A 21030-nucleotide genomic window follows, 5' to 3' on the forward strand; every position below is an offset into this window, starting at 1 on the left:
CGGATAGATTTGAAACATGTTTTATTTCTAGGTCCGTCTGACTTTTGGGGAAAAAAAAGTCAGCTGGAGCCCACACACGATCGAATTGTCCGACGGATTCCGGTCCGCCAGACCAAGTCTGCCGGAAAGTCCGATCGTGTGTACACAGAATAATACTTTCTACACACATTGGATGGGGTTGGGCCACCATGGGCCGTCTGTTCACCCAATGATCTTCCATTCTGCAGATGTACATTTACACATGGTGAAGATGTATGCCCGTTCCTATAGGGGAGGATGATGGGAACCCTGGGATTGACCTACTTCAATGCAGCTAGTAGGGCACCATGGACAGCTGAGGTAAGGGAAGGACAACTACAGCCTGACCATAGTTGGTGGACCTTCTTTATCTCCCAATGATGGTGCAGGCTTGTCTAAGGACAAGAGAGCCAAAGGAATGAAGGAATGTCTCATGGGGAGTTGGTCTTGTGCGGCAGATACCCCAAGGGAGTAAGCTTCCAGCTCACCCTACTACAGGTGGTTGACATCAAAGACGAAATGAGGGCAATTTACTAAACCAGCATTAAAAAAAGCTCCCGTAAAGCACCTTAAAGAAGCCTCATCTATAATTCCAATGGGAAAGCCCGAGTGCTTTCAGACTGAGGCGCTATGCTGGCGGGGCATCAGAAAAAGTCCTGCAAGCTACTTCTTTGGAGCGGAGAATACACCGCTCCTAAAGCGCCCCTTCCCATTGAAATCAATGGGAAGCGCCTGCAAATCGCTTTTGGCAGTGGTGCTTTGTAGGCGCGTTTAACCCTTTATTTGGCCACTAGCGGGGGTTAAAAGAGCCCCGATAGCGCTCAAAAAACGCTGGTAAAGTGCCCCTAGTTAAAGCGGCGCTTTAGCAGTGTTTTTCGGGCGCTGGCAGTGTGAAAGGGCTTTTAAAGCACTCGGGCTTTCACATTGGGATTGCAGATGAGGCTTCTTTCAAGCGCTTTACAGGCGCTTTTTTAAAATGCTAAAACACCTGAAAAACGCCTGAAAAACACCCCAGTGTGAAAGGGGTCTCATCATTGTAAAATCTGTGCAACACACAAGTCTGTATTCTGGTTTATCCCCCTGACACCCTGCACTGCGTACAAATAGAACAAGAAGATACTTTGTGTATTTGGATAATCTTTAGTAAATATTTAGTATCCATGTACTGACTATGGTAACATTTATATGTTGCAGGTGATGCTGATAATCTACATACATTTCCTGCCTGTGACCTCCTTGGGTAAGTAGCACTTCTAACTTTTTAAAGGACATTTACAAATGTCTGGTAATAGAAAAGCAAAAATATATATAGTGGACTTTTAGGGGAACTGTAACATGCATACAATGTACATCACAGTTAAATGTCAACATTTTATCTTCTAAACCCATTTTCTCTTCTGTTTTTAATACACAGTAAAACCTCGGATTGAGAGTAACTTGGTTTGAGAGCGTTTTGCAAGACAAGCAACATTTTAAAATAAATTTTGACTTGATATACAAGCGATGTCTTGATATACAAGCGATGTCTTGATATACAAGCGATGTCTTGATTTACGATGTCTTGATTTATAAGCGATGTCTTGATTTACAAGCGATGTCTTGATATACAAGCAATGTCTTGATTTTACAAGCGATGTCTTGATTTTATAAGCAATGTCTTGATTTACAAGCATCAGTAGCGTCATGTCACAACTGAGTATAAAAGAGAAGCTCACATGGTTGATGAATAAAACAGACACATCCAAGTATGGAGGCATCCGGGGTAAAGCTGTCCACATAGACCGTCCCCTGCACCGCCATCAACGTCATCCCTTCCACTCTTTCCACTCAAATTTTACAAGCGATGTCTTGATTTACAAGCGATGTCTTGTTATACAAGTAGCGTCATGTCACAACTGAGTATAAAAGAGAAGAGAAGCGCCTCTAAGTGTAGCAATACAGTTACATTTAATAAAGGTAAAACATTTAGAAACTCACATGGTTGATGAATAAAACAGACACATCCAAGTATGGAGGCATCCGGGGTAAACCTGTCCACATAGACCATCCCCTGCACCGCCGTCAACGTCGTCCCTTCCACTCTGCACTTCAGATCGCTCTACTGCAGGGTAGTCTTCCCGGTCATGATTGCAGACTGACAGCAGTGAGAGCCGGCGCCGTGGGGGACGGTCTATGTGGACAGCTTTACCACGGATGCCTCTATACTTAGATGCGCCTCTTTTAATCATCAACCATGTGAGTTTCTAAATGTTGTACCTTCATTAAATGTGACCATATCGCTACACTTAGAGGCGCCCCTCTTCTCTTTTATTTGTGAATGAACATTTTATGGTTACACAATTGCTATAACATTGCTATAATCTTTTTTTAAATGGACTATAAACTGAAGGACTTATGAATAAATAAATGGTTGTGGAACGAATTATCTGAGTCCCCATTATTTCTTATGGGGAAATTCGCTTTGAAATACAAGTGCTTTGGATTACAAGTGTGTTTCCGGGATGAATTATACTCACAATCCAGGGTTTTACTGTATACCTATTAGATTGATCTCCTTATTACCTCTCTTGCAAAATAAGCCAATAGTCACTAGCTTACTTTGTTTCCTTCTGATGGAATATTTTAATGCTTTTGTTGTAATACTTCATTGGTTTATTTGTAGCTCTACTTGTTATATTTTTTACATTATGTACTCATCCTGTATATACATTGTTATGTACTCATCTTGTATATAAATTATATACTCATCCTGTATACACATTGTTGTGTACTCGTCTTGTATATAAATTATATACTCATCCTGTATATACATTGTTGTGTACTCGTCTTGTATATAAATGATGTACTCCTCCTGTATATACATTGTTGTGTACTCGTCTTGTATATAAATGATGTACTCATCCTGTATATACATTGTTGTGTACTCGTCTTGTATATAAATGATGTACTCATCCTGTATATACATTGTTGTGTACTCGTCTTGTATATAAATGATGTACTCATCCTGTTCATAAATTGATATAACTAAAGAAAAAAAAACTGGACTGTATACAAACCTACAACTATAGCTGCAACTCAAGTGAAATACAGACAAGCAAAGCTACATATACATAAGGAGCTGTGTTCTCAGAAGGACATGTGACCCAATAATAGTTGCAAACAAACATATAAAACTATAACAAGTCCCAATAAGTGAATTATGTGACATATAAAAAGTCCTCCAATGAATGGGGAAATCTTGAAAAAAATCCTCCAATGGAGGGAGAGGAGCGACACGCTGATGTCACCGCGCCGTTAACGCCCCGATTGGCGATTGGACGGGCGTTTATATTGTTGCCGGCCGGCTCATCTTTTACTTGATTTTTTTATCCTTGTGTTAGCGATAATGCTTTTTACCAATAAAACACCACGTGGTTTTACCTATGGTGATTTTTTTTCCCCTGCTTTTTCTCTGGGCTGGTAGGACTGCTAACATCCAGTGTGGATTTGAATGTTGGGCTTCTGATCACCGTCACGATCAACGGTCCCTGGCGCCATGTGGTTCAATCGGTTACCTGAGGTCCCTGGAGGAAAAAGCCCTGGCTGGGTGTTGGCCACAAGCTTTAATGCCCCGTACACACGGTCGGACATTCCAAACTACAAAATCCATCAGAAAGAGGTGACGTCAAACACCTACGTCGGGACCATAAACAGGCCAGTAGCCAATAGCTTTCGTCTCTTCGTTTATTTCCGAGCATACGTGGCACTTTGTCCGTCGGAATTGTCTACACACGATTGGAATTTATGCGATCGTATTTTGTTGGCGGAAAATTTTAGATCCTGCTCTAAAACTTTGTGAGTCGGAAAATCCGACTGAAAAGGTCTGATGGAGCCCGCACACGGTCGGATTTTCCAACAACATGATACAATTGCGCATTTTCCATCGGAAAATCCGACCACGTGTACGGGCCATAATGCCCCGTACACACAGTCGGACATTCCGACCACAAAATCCATCGGATTTTTTCCAACAGATTTTGGCCAAAACTTGTCTTGCATACACGGGGTCGCACAATGTTGTCAGAAAATCCGATCGCTCAGAGTGAGGTGATGTAAACCACGTACGACGGGACTAAGTAGAGGCCAGTAGCCAATAGCTTTCATCTCCAATTTTTTTTTCTGAGCATGCGTGGCACTTTGTGCGTTTGAATTCACTACACACGATTGGAAAAAGTCTGATCGGATTTTGTTGACGGAAAATTTTAGATCCAGCTCTCAAACATTTTCCGTTGTAAATTCCGACAGAAAAAGTCCGATAGAGCCCGCACACGATCGGATTTTCTGACAGCATAATCCGATATGACTTTTTCCGTCTGAATTTCTGACCGTGTGTATGGGGCTTTAGGCTTGTGTAGCTGGTAAGCGTGCATTCTCTGTGGTGGTGAATTCACTTTTGTCCGTCCTAAAGTCACAGGATAAAGTCACAAGATAAAATCACAGGATAAAGTCACAGGATAAAATCACAGGATAAAGTCACAGGATAAACTCACAGGATAAACTCACAGGATAAAGTCACAGGATAAACTCACAGGATAAACTCACAGGATAAACTCACAGGATAAACTCACAAGATAAAATCGCAAGGTAAACTCACAGGATAAAATCACAGGATAAAATCACAAGATAAAATCACAAGGTGAACTCACAGGATAAACTCACCATATTTTGTTGTCTGTTTTATTTCCCCATTCTTCCATTGGAGGATTTTTTCAAGATTTCCCCATTCATTGGAGGACTTTTTATATGTCACATGATTCACTTTTTGGGACTTGTTATAATTTTATATAAATTATAACATCCCCCCTCCAACCCCCAACACCATAATCCCACCTCCCCCCACACCATAATGCCCCCCCTTCACACCATAATCCCCCCTCCACCAAATGATTTGGACCAGTGCACAAAGCAAGGTCCATAAAGACATGAAAGAGCGAGTTTGGGGTGGAGAAACTTGTCTGGCCGGGAAAGAGTCCTGACCTCAACCCCACAGAACACCTTTGGGAAGAATTAGAGCGGAGACTGCGAGCCAGGCCTTCTTATCCAACATCAGTGCCTGACCTCACAAATGCTCTTCTGGAAGAACGGTCAAACATTCCCATAGACAACCTCCTAAACCTTGTGGAAGGCCTTCCCAGAAGAGGTGAAGCTGTTATAGCTGCAAAGGGTGAGGCCAACTCAATATTGAACCCTCCGGACTAAGACTGGGGTGTCATTATATTTCATGTGTGTGTACAGGCAGGCGTCCCAATACTTTTGTTAATATAGTGTATGTGTGAAGGGAGTCACACGTTAAAGGTTATAGACCATCAGCTGAGTCTTATCACTACCTCACCACATGTGAACCCCTCCCTGTGTGCACTCAGATACACAGGAAATAGAATCGTTTGTGTGGTGTGAGATCAAAAGTTAGAATTATACTTGGATATTTAATATTTAGACCTCAGATGTTTCATTTTAACTCCCCCCTAGAAGCCAGCCGTGTTTTGGCCAAAAAAAAAAGAGCACCTGACGCTTGTAAAAGTGTGTACCTCTTTTGCCCGTGTCAAACATTTGGCCGGTAATTGATTTCATTGGCCAGAATATATAATTTATGTGGCCATTGAAATAAATGAATGCTCAAGCTCTGAACCCGACTAGCGCTTTGGCGTGTTTACAAGTGTTTAAGCACGTCAAGCGTTTTTTTTTCAGCCAAAATGCCGCTGCTCCAGGACGATCAAAAGCCTATGTGTGCGTGAACACACAGGCTAACAAGGAGGACGTGGATTAACTAAAACTGGAGAGTGCAGACTCTGGTGCAGCCAGGGGCGGACTGACCATTCGGGCACTCAGGCACTGCCCGAGGGCCCCATGCCACTAAAGGGCCCCATCAGGGTTGCCAGCCTCAATAAAACCAGGGACAGTATGTAAAAATATGTGTATATTGTGTCCCCATAATCTCCTATTGCCTGGGGGCCCCATGATTTGTCAGTCTGCCCCTGGGTGCAGCTGTGCATGGCATTCGGCTTCTAACTTCAGTTTGTTCAATTATTCTTTGAAGAAAAAAACAAGTCTTCAGCACTGGGTCATGTACTCACTCATCGGTTGCCTCCCGCTGATGTCCACCAGGCCCATCCTAGTGAGGAAGATGTAGACCACCACAGGACAGCTTGGGCTCTCCCCTACAACTTTCTCCTGACCCAACTTAATCCTTGGACCTGGGCTTGCAAATAGGCACCCCCCCCCCCCCCCAGCTAAGCCTAACTGGGACCTGGGTGTCTCCTGGCTGGCTTCCTCCCAGACATCTGCCCCAAAGGGCAGAACCCCTGTTCAGGGGTCTCCTCCTACAGAACTGAGCCTAGGAACACCGCCCCTTGCTGCTCAGGCTTTAGACCATTTCAATTTAAAATCAGAGTTCTGTGGAAATTAAAAGTCAGCAGCTACAAATACTGCAGCTGCTGACTTTTAATAGTCTGACACTTTCCTGTCCCAGGGTCCAGCGATGCGGGGGGAGTGAAGCCCCGCTCATCTCCCCCTCCTCTTTGCATTGTAAGTGACTGGCCAGGCAATCATCTGGGACCTGTGACGTGTCCCAGATGATTGCCGAGAGGGAGGGGGGAGAGGTGATCTCCCTTGCGGTTGCGCCAGGAGGAACCCTCTGAAAAGACGGTACTGGCTCTGCCCCCCCAAAACAATGACATGCCAAATGTGGCACGTCAAGGGGTCACCTCTCTTAAAGCGGAAGTTCCATTTTTGGGTGGAACTCCGCTTTAAGGGCTTTCTCACCACCTTCTGGACACACCTCCCAGGGATTGTCTGGAGTTTAATAAATATTCAGCCTGCAGATTCGGTACCTTGCTCGCGCTATGTTATAGAATCCTGTAAAAGGATAGGGGGAAGTAACAGAAGTAGCCTGTGAAACACTGAGCAGCCCTAAGCTATCCATCGCTGCTCCTCTGATTACAGTGGAGCTAGCTTAATTTACCTCACAACCTACTCTAAACTAAGAGGGCCCTACATATAAAAGTAGAGCTCTTTAAAAAAAATATTTTGTTAGTTTAGCCAGATTAGAGATGGATTTAGACAGGATAGGTAGCAGCCTTGTCCCCTCCCCAACTCTTCATTTGATATTGATAAGGGTTTTAGTAGGCACAGAATGTTATCTCCATCATGGTCCCACCAGACACCAACTGCCTCCAAGCACATCCTCGACTATAAGTAGACAGACAGGTGCACAACTTTAACCAGTTGAGGTCTCCTCCTGGTTCACTACAGGAGTATGAAGGTTGCACCTAAGCTTTCCTGCCTAGGTTGCCATGTGAGTTATTTGGCCATGGGTCTGGTAATGGTTATTAAAGAGGTTGAAGCAAATTCTTGGGCAGTGACAAGATAGCCCTCTATTCCAACAAAACCAATATGGCAATGCAACAACATTCACAACTGAAGGAGCTTATCAGGGATCATGGGGTGAAACTAGAAGAACATGAACTATAATAGTATGTTTTGATGTCATATCTATTCTAAAGCATACCCATTACAGAAATAGTTTGGGTTGTAACTTGATGTAATGGAATAAATCCATGGGCAGCTGAATGGGACTTTATCCAGACCAAGTACGTTGTGTGCTGGAACTGTCTGTCCAATACCTACAGGTATTCTATAGATAGAAATCCAACTGTGCCTTGGGTTCACAGGTGTCTGCCTTCGTAAACCAAGCCTGAGATGGAAGATGTAGATGATAGGTCAAGGTTAAAAAAAGGTAAAAAAAAAGGGACCTACAAACCTTTACTGAACACGTGAGGTCAGTGGACAAATCACCAAGGTTTTCAAGACAACAATCTGGCCTTTTGGATTGTGTAATAGAACATCATCATCTGTTTGGTTTCTACCAACAACTGGAACACAAATTAGGGGTCATAATAACCTCACACCACCTGAAGAGCATGGCAACCAACACTATATATAAGGACAATGACGGCAAACACGGTAGAGGATCTGTGAAAACGAGGTGCGGCAAGAGCTCTGGACAGAGAAGAGAAGCAGATCAGCTGGAATAACATAGTCAACCAATGCGTCTGGAGCGCTGGATTTACTACCAGATATCCCATAGACAGGATGACCCAAACCCAGCCATTCCATGTTCGGCAAGTATTGTCTTCTAATAAGTGGTATTAAGATGGCGTTCTTAACATTATATTTTTAGACCCTGTTGGCTGTTATTTCTTATCCCCAACACGCAGGGCCAATGCTAGACTATTTTGCTCCCTAGGCAGCTACTTGACACCCCCCCCCCCCCCCAATAAAAAAAAAAAATTAAACTTCAAATTTGAGACAAGAGCAGAAGCTGACGAAAAAGGAGAAAAAGAGAAGCGCCTCTAAGTGTAGACTGTCATATAGTTGAATAAGCTCATAATTCTATCAACTCACATAATGTAAAACATAGGAAGACTCATAAATGATAAAACCCCATGGAATGGTCACACCTGCACCATGGGGGGGGGGGGCACTGGAGGTACAGCACCGTCAGGGACATGGAGCCAGCCGAGACCATCTGTCATCAGGCACCGCACCATCAGCCTGGTGACGTCAGCATGGTGACGTCACTGGGGAGGAGATGCAACACATTTCTGAGCATGTTCAAATACATTCAAAATTCATATTTTTATTTTTAAAATCAATCATCTTTTATAAATATATGAATTCTGAATGAATTTAAACTGAGCACGCTGGGCAGCGTACTGCCATGCTATTCAGAGCCCGCCTCCCACATCCTCTTATAAGGCTCCAATCGTCCTCTCTCCTCCAGCTTGAGAAAGGAGCTTACTTACCATTCCAGGCATTGCGCATGCTAGGAAACGCATCGCATGTCCTTCCCAATGATGTCACCATGCTGATGGGGGTGGTCCGTGGAGCGGTCCAGCCCTCAATCATGATGACAGTCAACGTCCCTGATGGTGCTGTACATATAGGCTCCTCCAGTGTTCCCCATGGTGCAGTTGCGACCATTCCATGGGGTGCTATCATTGATGAGCCTTCCTCTGTTTTATATTATGTGAGTTGCTACAATTATGAGCTTATTAAACTATATCCCAGTCTACACCTAGAGGCCACTGGGAAACCAGCAGCTGTAGGTGCGCCCTAGGTGACTACCTAGCGGTAGCACCGGCCTTGCACACATATTGCCTATGCATGACATCAGCAGGCGCATGCGCTCTGAATGCCCCAGATGAAGGTCCGGTGTCCTATCATATATGGTCCCCCATCGGATAGTGTCCGCTGTGTACTGCGCATGCGCAGTACAGAGCACACACAGATTCCAAAAATAGCCACGGATGAACGGCACATGCGCCGTGAGTCCAGGTTCTATCCCCACCATCCAAGTGGACATAGAGTAGGAATATAAAAGAGCCGAGCACAGCGAGGCCGAGCCCGAAGCGTGGCGAGCGAAGCTCGTCCGCAAGGGGCCCTCTAATTTTCACAACCCTATGTCCGCTTGGATGGTGGGGCTACCACCTCCACTCACGGCGCAGGCGCTGTTCATCTTTGGAAATTTTCCGAAGCTTCTTCTGCCCCGTACTGCGCATTCGCAGTACAAGGTGGACACTATATGATAGCAGGACACTATCTGCCAGAACACCGGCAGCGTTGCCAGACCTTGCCGGGAAGAAAACTCCTGCGCGTGTGCGCAGGAGTGATGTCATCGCGGCTCCGGCCACTCGCAGTGCCGGTGTTCTGGCAGATAGTGTCCTGCCATCATATAGTGTCCGCCCCGTACTGCGCATGCGCAGTACGGGGCAGAAGAAGCTTCGTAAAAAAATGAACGGCGCCTGCGCCATGAGTGGAGGTGGTAGCCCCACCATCCAAGCGGACATAGGGTTGTGAAAATTAGAGGGCCCCTCGTGGGCGAGCTTTGCTCACCACGCTTCGGGCTCGGCCTCGCTGCGCTTGGCTCTTTTATATTTCTACTCTATGTCCACTTGGATGGTGGGGATAGAACCTGGACTGACGGCGCAGGCGCCATTCATCCTCGGCTATTTTCGGAACCTGTGTGTGCTGTGTACTGCGCATGCGCAGTACACAGCGGACACTATCCGATGGGGGACCATATATGATAGGACACCGGAGCTGCGAACCCAGAAGACAAGTCGAGGGCGAGATGTCAGCATCCTCTGCGTGGACCGGGCACCGATAAGGGGGCTTCGTTCTGAGGTAAGTATTTGATAATGAGCTAGTATGCGCTGCATACTAGCTCATTATACCTTTGCTTTGCAGGGTTTTTTTTTTCCTTATTTTTTTTTTTAATATGCCGGTTTACTACCGCTTTAATAAAGAGGATGCAAATCCTAGCAATGGTCTTCTCTTATTTGCTCTCTTTTGGTCAGTAAAAGAAACCATCAAAAACATTTTACTATATCTGCTCAATAAGGCCAATAAATACCCGTTGGTCCTGCCAGAAATCCAGTATGCTGATCAATTCCTGTGCTCTCTTCAAGTTGCTGCACTCCTGTTAGCTATAGTGCTTCCTCGGATCTCTACAAAACTCCTTCCTCTATTTTGAGAAGAGCAGGGGGGTGTTCTGTAGACTTGTCTTGTATCTCTTGTCCTAATACAGTAAGGTGAGTGGGCGTTGTCACCCTAGGACAGGTCACCAGGTCAAAATAAAGGTGAAAAACCCCTGGGGAAAAAAAGAAAACCAATGGAGCCACCTTGTCTAAGAATTCGTGAGTCGGGGCCGAGCTGCTCTGTGTTCGTCAATAGACGCAGACAGGGTGGCTCGAGAGTGAGCCCACACGAGTGCCCACATAGAAAACTGCTTTGTATAGGGGGCACTCACTAAAGAGGAGGAGCCAGGAGTGTTGGTAAGGGACCCCAGAAGAGGTTTTCCTGTGTACAACCATTGTTACCTATAGCATTGTTACACTTGAATGTACATTGTTACCTATAGCTTGACTAGGATCTGAGCAAATTTAGTCTTCTTTTCTGTTTTATTGTTGTCTTTATCTCTGCACTGGAGACATTATGATGCATTTCCCTAATGTATGTTGATGAGGGACTTTTTCTAAAATGATAATAAACCTAATGACACTATTTGTGAGAATGTCAGTCTGCCCTAAGTGGAATTTTCTGTAGGTAGATGACGGTAAAGTGAGTCACTGGCTGACTTCTTTTATCTCCTGGGAATCACAAAGATTTTTCTGTTAGTTTCCACTTCTGCGATTCCAACCTACAATGGAGGCCACTCCTATCCTACATTATGGAGGAGGAAGTGATGTCACGGCAATGACACTTCTGAAAAATTACACATATTGGGGGAAATTCCTGGCAACAGGACAATATCCTTCCTGGCCATGGATTATTCTTTCTGGCCACCAGGCAACCGGGGGTTATTTACTAAAGGCAAATCCACTTTGCACTAGAAGTGCACTTGGAAGTAAAGTCGCTGTAGATCTAAAGGGGACACGCAAGGAACAAAAAAAAACAGCATTTTAGCTTGCACATGATTGGATGATAAAATCAGCAGAGCTTCCCCTCATTTCAGATCTACCCCCCAGATTTACAGTGACCGCGCTTCAAAGTGCACTTGCAGTGCAAAGTGGATTTGCCTTTAGTAAAATAACCCCCAATGTCCTTTCTGGCCACCAAACAATAACCTTACCTGGTCATCAGACAGCGTCCTTCTTGGCCACCGTACACCCTTTCTGGCCACCAGACAATGTCCTTTCTGACCACCAGGCAATATTCTTCTTGGCCACAGATCAATAACCTTCCTGGTCACAATATCCTTCCTGGTGGCCACCAGACAACGTCCTTCCTGGTGACCATATACCCTTTTTGGACACCAGACAACGTCCTTCCTGGTGACCATACACACTTTTTTACCACCAGACAACATCCTTCCTGATGACCATACATCCCCTTTTTGGCCACCAGACAACGTTCTTCCTGGTGACCATACACCCTTTTTGACCACCATACACCCTTTTTGGCTACCAGACAACATCCTTCCTGACCACTATACACCCTTTTTGGCCACCAGACAACGTCCTTCCTGGTGACCATACACCCTTTTTTACCACCAGACAACATCCTTCCTGATGACCATACATCCCCTTTTTGGCCACCAGACAAAGTTCTTCCTGGTGACCATACACCCTTTTTGACCACCATACACCCTTTTTGGCTACCAGACAACATCCTTCCTGACCACTATACACCCTTTTTGGCCACCAGACAAAGTTCTTCCTGGTGACCATACACCCTTTCTGGCCCGCATACAATGTCCTTCCTGGCCCCCCACTTTATTCTTACTGGACACAGAATAGTATCCTTCTTGGGCACCAGGTAATATCCCTCTTGGTCACAAAGCAATTTATTTCCTGACCACTGAATAATCTTCCTGGTGGCCACAACACAATATCCTTCAAGGGCCTCTGCATAACATCCTTCCTGGCCACTGGATAATTTTCTTTCAGGACAATATCCTTCCTGATCATAAGGCAATATTTCTCCTGGCCACCAGACTTTGTCCTTCCTTGCCTCCACACGGTATCCCGCCTGGCCACCATAATCTATGCTTCCTGGCCAAAAGACATACTGTTTATCCTTCCTGGCCAATGGTCAATATTTTTCTTGGTCACCAAACCATATCCTTCTGGCCACAGGACAATATCCTGAACCTCCACTGATTTCAAGGATTGGCCAGGCAGAATGCAAATCCTTCCATGTTTTGTCTGGGTGTGTATTACACATGCTTGATGTGTAGTTTGGCTACTAAGGTTTGATACAAAATTGAAAATAATTATTTTTATATATATAAATATATATATATATATATTTTTTATATATATATATATATGTGTGTGTATTTTTATATTAAAAAAAATATATATATAAAAATACACACATATAAAAAAAAAATATATATATTTATATATATGTGTGTATTTTTATGTATTATTTTATATATGTATATATATATATATATATATTTTTTATATATGTGTGTATTTTTATATATATATATATATATATATATATATATATATATATATATATATATATATATATATATATATATATATATATATATATATATATATATATATATATATATATAATTTTTTTATATATATATATGTGAGTATTTTTATATATATATATATATATATATATATATATATATATATATATATATATATATATATATATATAAATACTCACATATATATAAATACTCACATATATAAAAAAAAAAAATATATATATATATATATATATATTATTTTTTTTTTTTTTTAGTATATATATTTATATATATATACACATTTCTTAGTATCATAAATTAAAAAATAATCTACATTACACGATGTAACAAACAGAGATCATGTGAAAGAAATTCATAATGAGGCTGATTGTACAAAAGATTTTAGATTTTTAGGGAATATTTCTGCTCTCCCCCACAGATAAGACTGAAGTGGTTGCTTGTCTCTATGGCACGGTCACCCTCCGGTGCACATTTCCCTTTATACGTGGACGGGAAGGTCTGTCAGTGGTCTGGGAGAAGACTGATCAGGATGGAAGACGATTGATTGCACACAAGTTTACAGAAGGCCAGGATAATCTCAAAGATCAAGATTTAAGCTACACGGAACGCACAGAATTGTCTGGAGATTTCTCTCAGGGAAAGGTGGACCTGACACTGCGAGAGGTCACCTTCAATGACGAAGGAACTTATTACTGCAGAGCAGCCAATAAAAAAGGCCATGGGGACAAGAAGGTGGACCTGACCATAGACAGTAAGTTCTTCCCCACACAGTCCATGGCCTAATATACACAGCTTTTCTGGTTTCCCAGTTTACCAACTCTATACTGTCAGGTATGGCTTGGGATTGTGGACCTACCATGCAGCCTTCATGTATGATAGTGATAGTTAAGGCACAGAGTCTAATGAGCGCTAGGTATTCACCAGAGCACCCTGATGTGATGGGCTTTGCTGTTGGACAGCTCCCAGGTTGTGGCCCTCAAATGCACCCATGCATGCTACAGCTGACCAGATACAGGAATGCACATATATCACAAAGGAAGTAGGGATCTTGAAGATAGCAGTGGTTAGAAAACTGGGATGCTAAACACACGGAAAGGTGCAAGGAGGGCAAGGGTATCTGGGAGAAGTGGGAAGCTAGGATCACAGGAAGGCAGGAATCAGTCACTTGCGGTGGTGGGCTGCTGGGAACACAGAAAGCTCAGTAGACGGTCAAAGGCACATAGGTGCAGGAGAGCTAGAAGGTCACAGAGAGAATACAAAATACACAGTGCTGGGATGCAGGGAGCTCTCTGGGAGTGTACAGGCCTCACGGATGCAAGGAAGTTGGAACTCCTGTGGTAGAAGAAATGCAAGGGCTCACTTAAATCAGGAAGACATTCTGGAACACACAGAGGTTCTTGAGGTCACCAAAATCTGGGGTTCACTGAAGACATATGAAGTGGCACTTGGAAGATTCAGAAGATGCAAGAAGATTGGAATGCTGGAAACACGTGGAGTACACAAGGGTCACTCTGGAGTCACAAAGAAGACAAGGTATCTCGGAACTTGGGGTCACAAGGAGCTAGGAACAATCTCAGGTAACTCAGAATACTTTACTATAACTCAGAACACTCTTGAGATAATTCGGAACACTCTTATGCCGCGTACACACGATCGGAATTCTCGTCGGAAAAAGCTCTGATGGTTTTCCCCAACGGAATTCTGACAGAATTCCACTCAAGCTGTCTTGCCTACACACGGTCACATCAAATTCCGATCGTTTATAACGCGATGACGTACAACACGTACGATGGGACTAGAAAAAGGAAGTTCAATAGCCAGTAGCCAATAGCTTCTGTCTCGTAGTTGAATCTGAGCAATGCGTGATTTTTGGCGTGTCAGAATTGCATACACACAATCGGAATTACCGATAGAAAGTTTTTCCGTCTGGAAAATTGAGAACATGCTATCAATTTTTGGCTGGTGGAAATTCGGACAGCTAAATTCCGATGGAGCGTACACACGGTCGCATTTTCCGATGAAAAGCTCTCATCTGTCTTTTTCTGGCTGGAATTCCGATCATTTGTACGCGGCATTTGAGTAACTTTGAATTTTCTCAGGGTAATTCAGAACACCCTTGGGGTAACTTTAAACTCTGGATTTTCTTGGTTTAACTCGGAACACTTCCGGAAAAACTTGGAATACTGATTTCTCATGGAATAACTCAGAACACTTTCGGGGTAATTTGGAACACGAAATTCTCTTGGCGTAAATGATAGCATTCTCATCGTAACGTGGAACTCAGAACACTCTCATGGTAACGTGGAACACTTTCAGAACAACTTGGAACTCAAATCTCTCTTGGGTAATTCAGAACACCGTCAGAGTAACATGGAACTTGGAATTCTCTTGGGGTAACTTGGAACACTCTCAGAGTAACTTTAAATTCTCTTGCGGTAACTCAGAACACTCAGAGTAACTTGGAATTTTCTTGGAGTAACTCGGAACACTCTCAGAGTAACTTGAAATTCTCTTGGGCTAATTCAGAACACTCTCGTGATAACTCAGAACACGCTTGGGGTAACTTGGAACACTTTCAGCATAACTTGGAACTCAGATTTCTCTTGAGGTAACTTGGAACACTCTCAGAGTAACTTGAAATTTTCTTAGGGTAACTCAGAACACTGTCAGAGTAACTTGGAATTCTCTTGGGGTAATGCAGAACACTCTTGAGGGAACGTCGAACACTATACGGATAATTCAGAACACTCTTGAGCTAACTGAGAACGCTCTTGGGGTAACTCGGAACGCTCTTGGGGTAACTCGGAACGCTCTTGGGGTAACTGAGAACGCTCTTGGGGTAACTGAGAACGCTCTTGGGGTAATTTGGAACACTCTCAAGTAACTTGGAATTCTCTTGGGGTAACGCAGAACACTCTTGAGGGAACATCAAACACTATCGGGATAATTCAGAACACTCTTGAGGTAACTGAGCACTCTCGTGATAACACAAAACACTCTTGGGGTAATTTGGAACACTCTCAGCCCTTGTACACGGTCGGACATTCCGACGGAAAATGACCGATCGGACCGTGTTGTCGGATAATCCGACCGACAAAGTTTTAGAGCTGGGCTATAACATTTTCCGACAACATGATCCGATCAGACTTTGTTCCGATCGTTTTGTAGAGAATTCCGATCGGACAAAGTGCCACACATGCTCAGATCAAATTCCTAGACCAAAGCTATTGGCTACTAGCCTGAAAGTAGTCCCATCCTAACGAAATAACGTCATCACGTTACGTACGATCGGATTTTCCGACAACTTTATCCGACCGTGTGTAAGCAACACAAGTTTCAGACAAAATCTGACGGATTTTGTTGTCGGAATGTCCGACCCGTGTGTACAAGGGCTCAGAGTAACTTGGAACTTTTTCAGGGTAACTCAGAACACTCTCAAAGTAACTTGGAATGCTCTCATAGTAAATCAGAGCACTATTGGGGTAACTGGGAACTCGCTCAGGGTAACTCAAAACATTGTCTGGGGAAGTCAGACAGCTCTCAGACCTGTGCAGCATATAGATAGAAACAGACACTCATTCAGTGAGATTACAGGTAATTGTCTGCCTTTTATGGCTATAGAACAATAGGTGACAGATTAATTTATTCGATTATTCTGACCCTTATGTGTCAATGAGTGAAATCAGGCTCAATACAAATATCTTTCTCGCTTCCAGATGTCCCCTCCTTGCCGATAATCCCTAGATATGTCCTTCTGGCACTCACAACAATTCATGCAAAACCCAAAAATACCACATCCACAGTGTAAAATATCATTAATATGTGTAATATACCAGTGTAAGACAAACAAAATGCATACATTACTTATAAATATAGCACCCCCAAAATAGTCCTATATGTGCCTGTGTAAATCCGCCACCGCCATGCTGGAACCTCATGCAGATGGGTTCTCACCAGAATATGGGACCCATAGTTTTCATAGGGTCCAAAGAAGCTCAGTATATAGGGATACAGCCACCGCCTACTCACGTCTTGTGTTCCAAGCTTGCTCCAACCGTTCCAAAGGCCTCTCAGAATACTGAAGAAGATAGTATGGGAAAACACAGCTTATAGAGTAGTATGATTAAAACCACTATTTAATTTAATAAAAGATGCGTTTACAATAATCCAGAAAACAAAACCGAGTGTAACAGTATAAACCAAGATGGCGGACCCCGACTTCTGGTTCCTGCCTGTGTGTCTGACCTCACTTCCTTGACAGGTTTCGTCGTGTTACTTTTTCAAGAGGAACAAGTGAACATCACATGAATCCAATGACAGGCCCCAGAGTTTTAGACTTGGATAAAAAAAAAAGCAGCATTGCAAATACCCAGGATACAGAAGGACTAATCAGTGTAGATCCTCCACTGAATCCACTATCAAAAACCCACAAAGAGAACAGCACAACTGTGCATAATGAAGGCTGGCTACACAAAACACATAACTCGACAAGTAGGATATTAATCTGATTATGCAACCAAGAGATTATTTGTAACTCTGAAGTAGATGTGGTGGTCCACAGCTGAGATGAGAGAAACCATCTATGGAGGGCAAGAGGGATGAAGCCAATAGATGGCAAATTCTAGAGGCAAAATTCTAGAGGCAGCCTGTTTCAGTCTGCAAGAGACCTGAGACTGGGGCAGTAAATCAAGTTTCAGGGGGACTCTGAATAATTAATAAGGATTCTAAACACACAACTGATTCCACCCTGGAGTATTTTAAAATGAAGAACCTAAATGTATAATGAAAAGACAGTCAAAGACCTGAGTCCATCTGAGGCAAGTGTTGCAAGTTGCAGTTCAGCAAAGGTCTCCATCCAGCCCAACAGAGGTATATGTATGTGTGTGTGTGTGTGTGTGTGTGTGTGTGTGTGTGTGTGTATGTATATATATATATAGAAAGGCCAGTATGGTGGCCTGAAATTATGGGAGGAGCCCGGTGGAATATATAACCAGCCCGTTCGCCTGTCCTCCTCGTCGGTTCCGGTGCGCGATACCCAATACGTCGGGTATCAAGCGCCGGCTGTTCAGACCAGACGCAGTGAGCCCGTTCGTCAGTTCCCGCATTTTTCGTCCCCGTCTTGACAGCTCGTCTCCTCGTTCAGCAGCGTCCGTCGCTTTCGCCGTCGGAGTGTCGCCGTACCCATCGAATTTGTCGCTGCACGTCGGGCTGGCTGTCGCAGGTAGGGCTTCGGCACCCCCTTTTTCAATCCATGTATTCGATGTACCGCCAACATTCCCTGTACTCACGAGCCGCTCGCTGCTTTCAAATCGAATGTTTTCTGTGGCCCTCGTACGCATGTCGCTGTTTTCTACTTTCGATGTAGTCGTTATCACTTTTTCGACACGTTCGATTACGCCACGTCAGGCGATTCATTCGCAGGTACGGCATTCGAAACCGTTCGACTGCCCGAGCATTTCTATTAGTATCGGTCGAATCGTTCGACTCACAGCCGACTGCTTGTTACGATAAGGCAAGCAGTCCGCACGTTTCGCTTGCTTTGCTTCAAATCGAATATCTCTTCATTCATGCAGTTATGTTATGTATTTCATTTCATTTCATTCCAAGTCATTTCAGTCCCAGTCATTTCTTCCATTTCGCATCATTTCTGTCACTAGTCGCGCTCCGGCGCGAATCCTGTTGCACCTCTGGTGCACCGATTCGCTTTGAAGTGCCCCCAGGGTTTGGCCTCATTTCTGTACATGCTCCAGAGACCGAATCACTCGCAGGTTCACGCACGATCCCTGATTCTTGTCTTTGTCATGGCATATCATTTCTGTCACTTATGACGCTCCAATTCGAATCCTGTCGCATTCTTTTATGCACCGATTCGTCTTGGTGTGCCCAGCTGCTACGCCTCATTTCGGTACATGCTCCAGAGACGGATTCTTTGTAACCTACAGTCCAGTCGTTGAATCCTGTCTCTGTCATGGGATATCATTTCTGTCACTTATTACACTCCAATTCGAATCCTGTCGCATTCTTTTATGCACCGATTCGTTCTGGTGTGCCCAGCTGCTACGCCTCATTTCGGTACATGCTCCAGAGACGGATTCTTTGTAACCTACAGTCCAGTCGTTGAATCTTGTCTCTGTCATGGGATATCATTTCTGTCACTTATTACGCTCCAATTCGAATCCTGTCGCATTCTTTTATGCACCGATTTGTTCTGGTGTGCCCAGCTGCTACGCCTCATTTCAGTACATGCTCCAGAGTCGGATTCTTTGTTGTAACCATCAGTCCAGTCGTTGAATCTTATCTCTGTCATGGCATATCATTTCGGTCACTTATTACGCTCCGATTCGAATCCTGTCGCATTTATTTATGCACCGATTCGTTCCGGTGCGCCCAGCTGTTACGCCTCATTTCAGTACATGCTCCAAGGACAGGACTCATCTGTTTGGTTCAAGGGCTCGTCCTCCGATTCTTGTCTTTGTCATGGGTTTCATTTCATTTCACCTATCACGTTCCGGTACGAATAGTCACATCTGTGTACCAAATTCATCCCGGCGTGCCCCAGGAATGGCCTCATTTCAGTACATGCTCCAAGGACAGGATTCATCCGTTTGGTTCAAGGGCCTCGTCCTCTGATTCTTGTCTTTGTCATGGGTTTTCATTTCATTTCACCTATCACGTTCCGGTACGAATAGTCACTTCGGTGTACCAAATTCGTCTCGGCGTGCCCCAGGAACGGCCTCATTTCAGTACATGCTCCAGAATCCGTTTCGTGCTCAGTCGCAAAGTTGTGGCATGGCGATCCGGATCTCTGTCATGGCAGCTTCTCTCATCTCACTATCACATGCCGCTCCCCGGTTTGGGTCCAGTTGATTTTTAAGGTTTGGATGCCTACCAGGGGGGCCTTGCTCCTCGGCCTCATTTCATTATAAAGTTGCCTCAAAAAGGAAAACACAGCTTCGTTTAGGCGTGTTGCGTTGTTTTTCTCCACATTCAAGCGTAGACTTCGTACAATCGTCGTAAATACACATCCAAGCGTAGACTTCTTGCAATCGTTGCAAGCACGCATCCAGAGATAGACTAATCGCAATCATTGTACCAGCACGCATACGAGCAGAGACCTCTTGCAGTCGTCGCAAGCACGCATTCGAGCCTAGACCTCTTGCACTCGTTACAAGCACGCATTCGAGCATAGACCTCTTGCACTCATTACAAGCACGCGTTCGTGCATAGAGCTCTTGCAGTCGTTGCAAGCACGCATTCGAGCATAAACCTCTTGCGGTCGTTGCAAGCACGCATTCGAGCACAAACCTCTTGCTATCGTTGCAAGCACGCATTCGAGCATAAACCTCTTGCAATCGTTGCAAGCACGCATTCGAGCATAAACCTCTTGCAATCGTTGCAAGCACGCATTCGAGCATACACCTCTAGCGATCGTTGCAAGCACGCATTCGAGCATACACCTCTAGCGATCGTTGCAAGCACGCATTCGAGCGTAGACCTCTTGCAATCATGGCAAGCACGCATTCAAGCATAGACCTCTTGCAATCATTGCAAGCTGATGTCCGGGCACAACTTATGGCAATCATTGCTGGCAGGCACTTCTGCCTGCTCAATAGGTTGCTTTGGGGGAAGCCTGGATACCTTCCTAAATGTTCGTTGTATTACAGGGTACTTTTACTTATAGGCATAGTTGATCCAGGGAAAATCCGATTGCCTCTCGAGGGGTCAGGAAGGAATTTTTTCCCCTACTGTAGCAAATTGGCCATGCTCTGTTGGGGTTTTTTGCCTTCCTCTGGATCAGCTGCGGGCGTAGAATTGGGGTGTCGGGTGGTGTGATACCTTATTATTTCTATTGTGGTTGGACCGGATGGACTTCTGTCTTTTCCGGCCTGGCTACCCACGAAGCCTACTGTAAATCCTTGCAATCGCTGCAGGCACGCGTCCTAGCATAACAT

At 44.2% G+C, this 21030-nt stretch overlaps 1 protein-coding gene across 1 annotated transcript in view; it reads left to right on the plus strand.

The window, feature by feature from the left end:
• The window catches only part of LOC143981581 (V-set domain containing T-cell activation inhibitor 1-like), a 129940-nt gene that overhangs the window by 61086 nt on the left and 47824 nt on the right, over nucleotides 1-21030 (plus strand). Inside the window, exons 3-4 of the mRNA XM_077479549.1 lie at nucleotides 1213-1258; nucleotides 13497-13829. Of these exons, the coding sequence (XP_077335675.1) occupies nucleotides 1213-1258; nucleotides 13497-13829 (379 nt within the window). The remainder of the gene's footprint in view (nucleotides 1-1212; nucleotides 1259-13496; nucleotides 13830-21030) is intronic.

Source organism: Lithobates pipiens, unplaced genomic scaffold (assembly GCF_037356315.1).
Source record: "Lithobates pipiens isolate NorthernLeopardFrog02 unplaced genomic scaffold, aLitPip1_a1.2 Scaffold_16, whole genome shotgun sequence".
Taxonomy (NCBI): domain Eukaryota; kingdom Metazoa; phylum Chordata; class Amphibia; order Anura; family Ranidae; genus Lithobates; species Lithobates pipiens.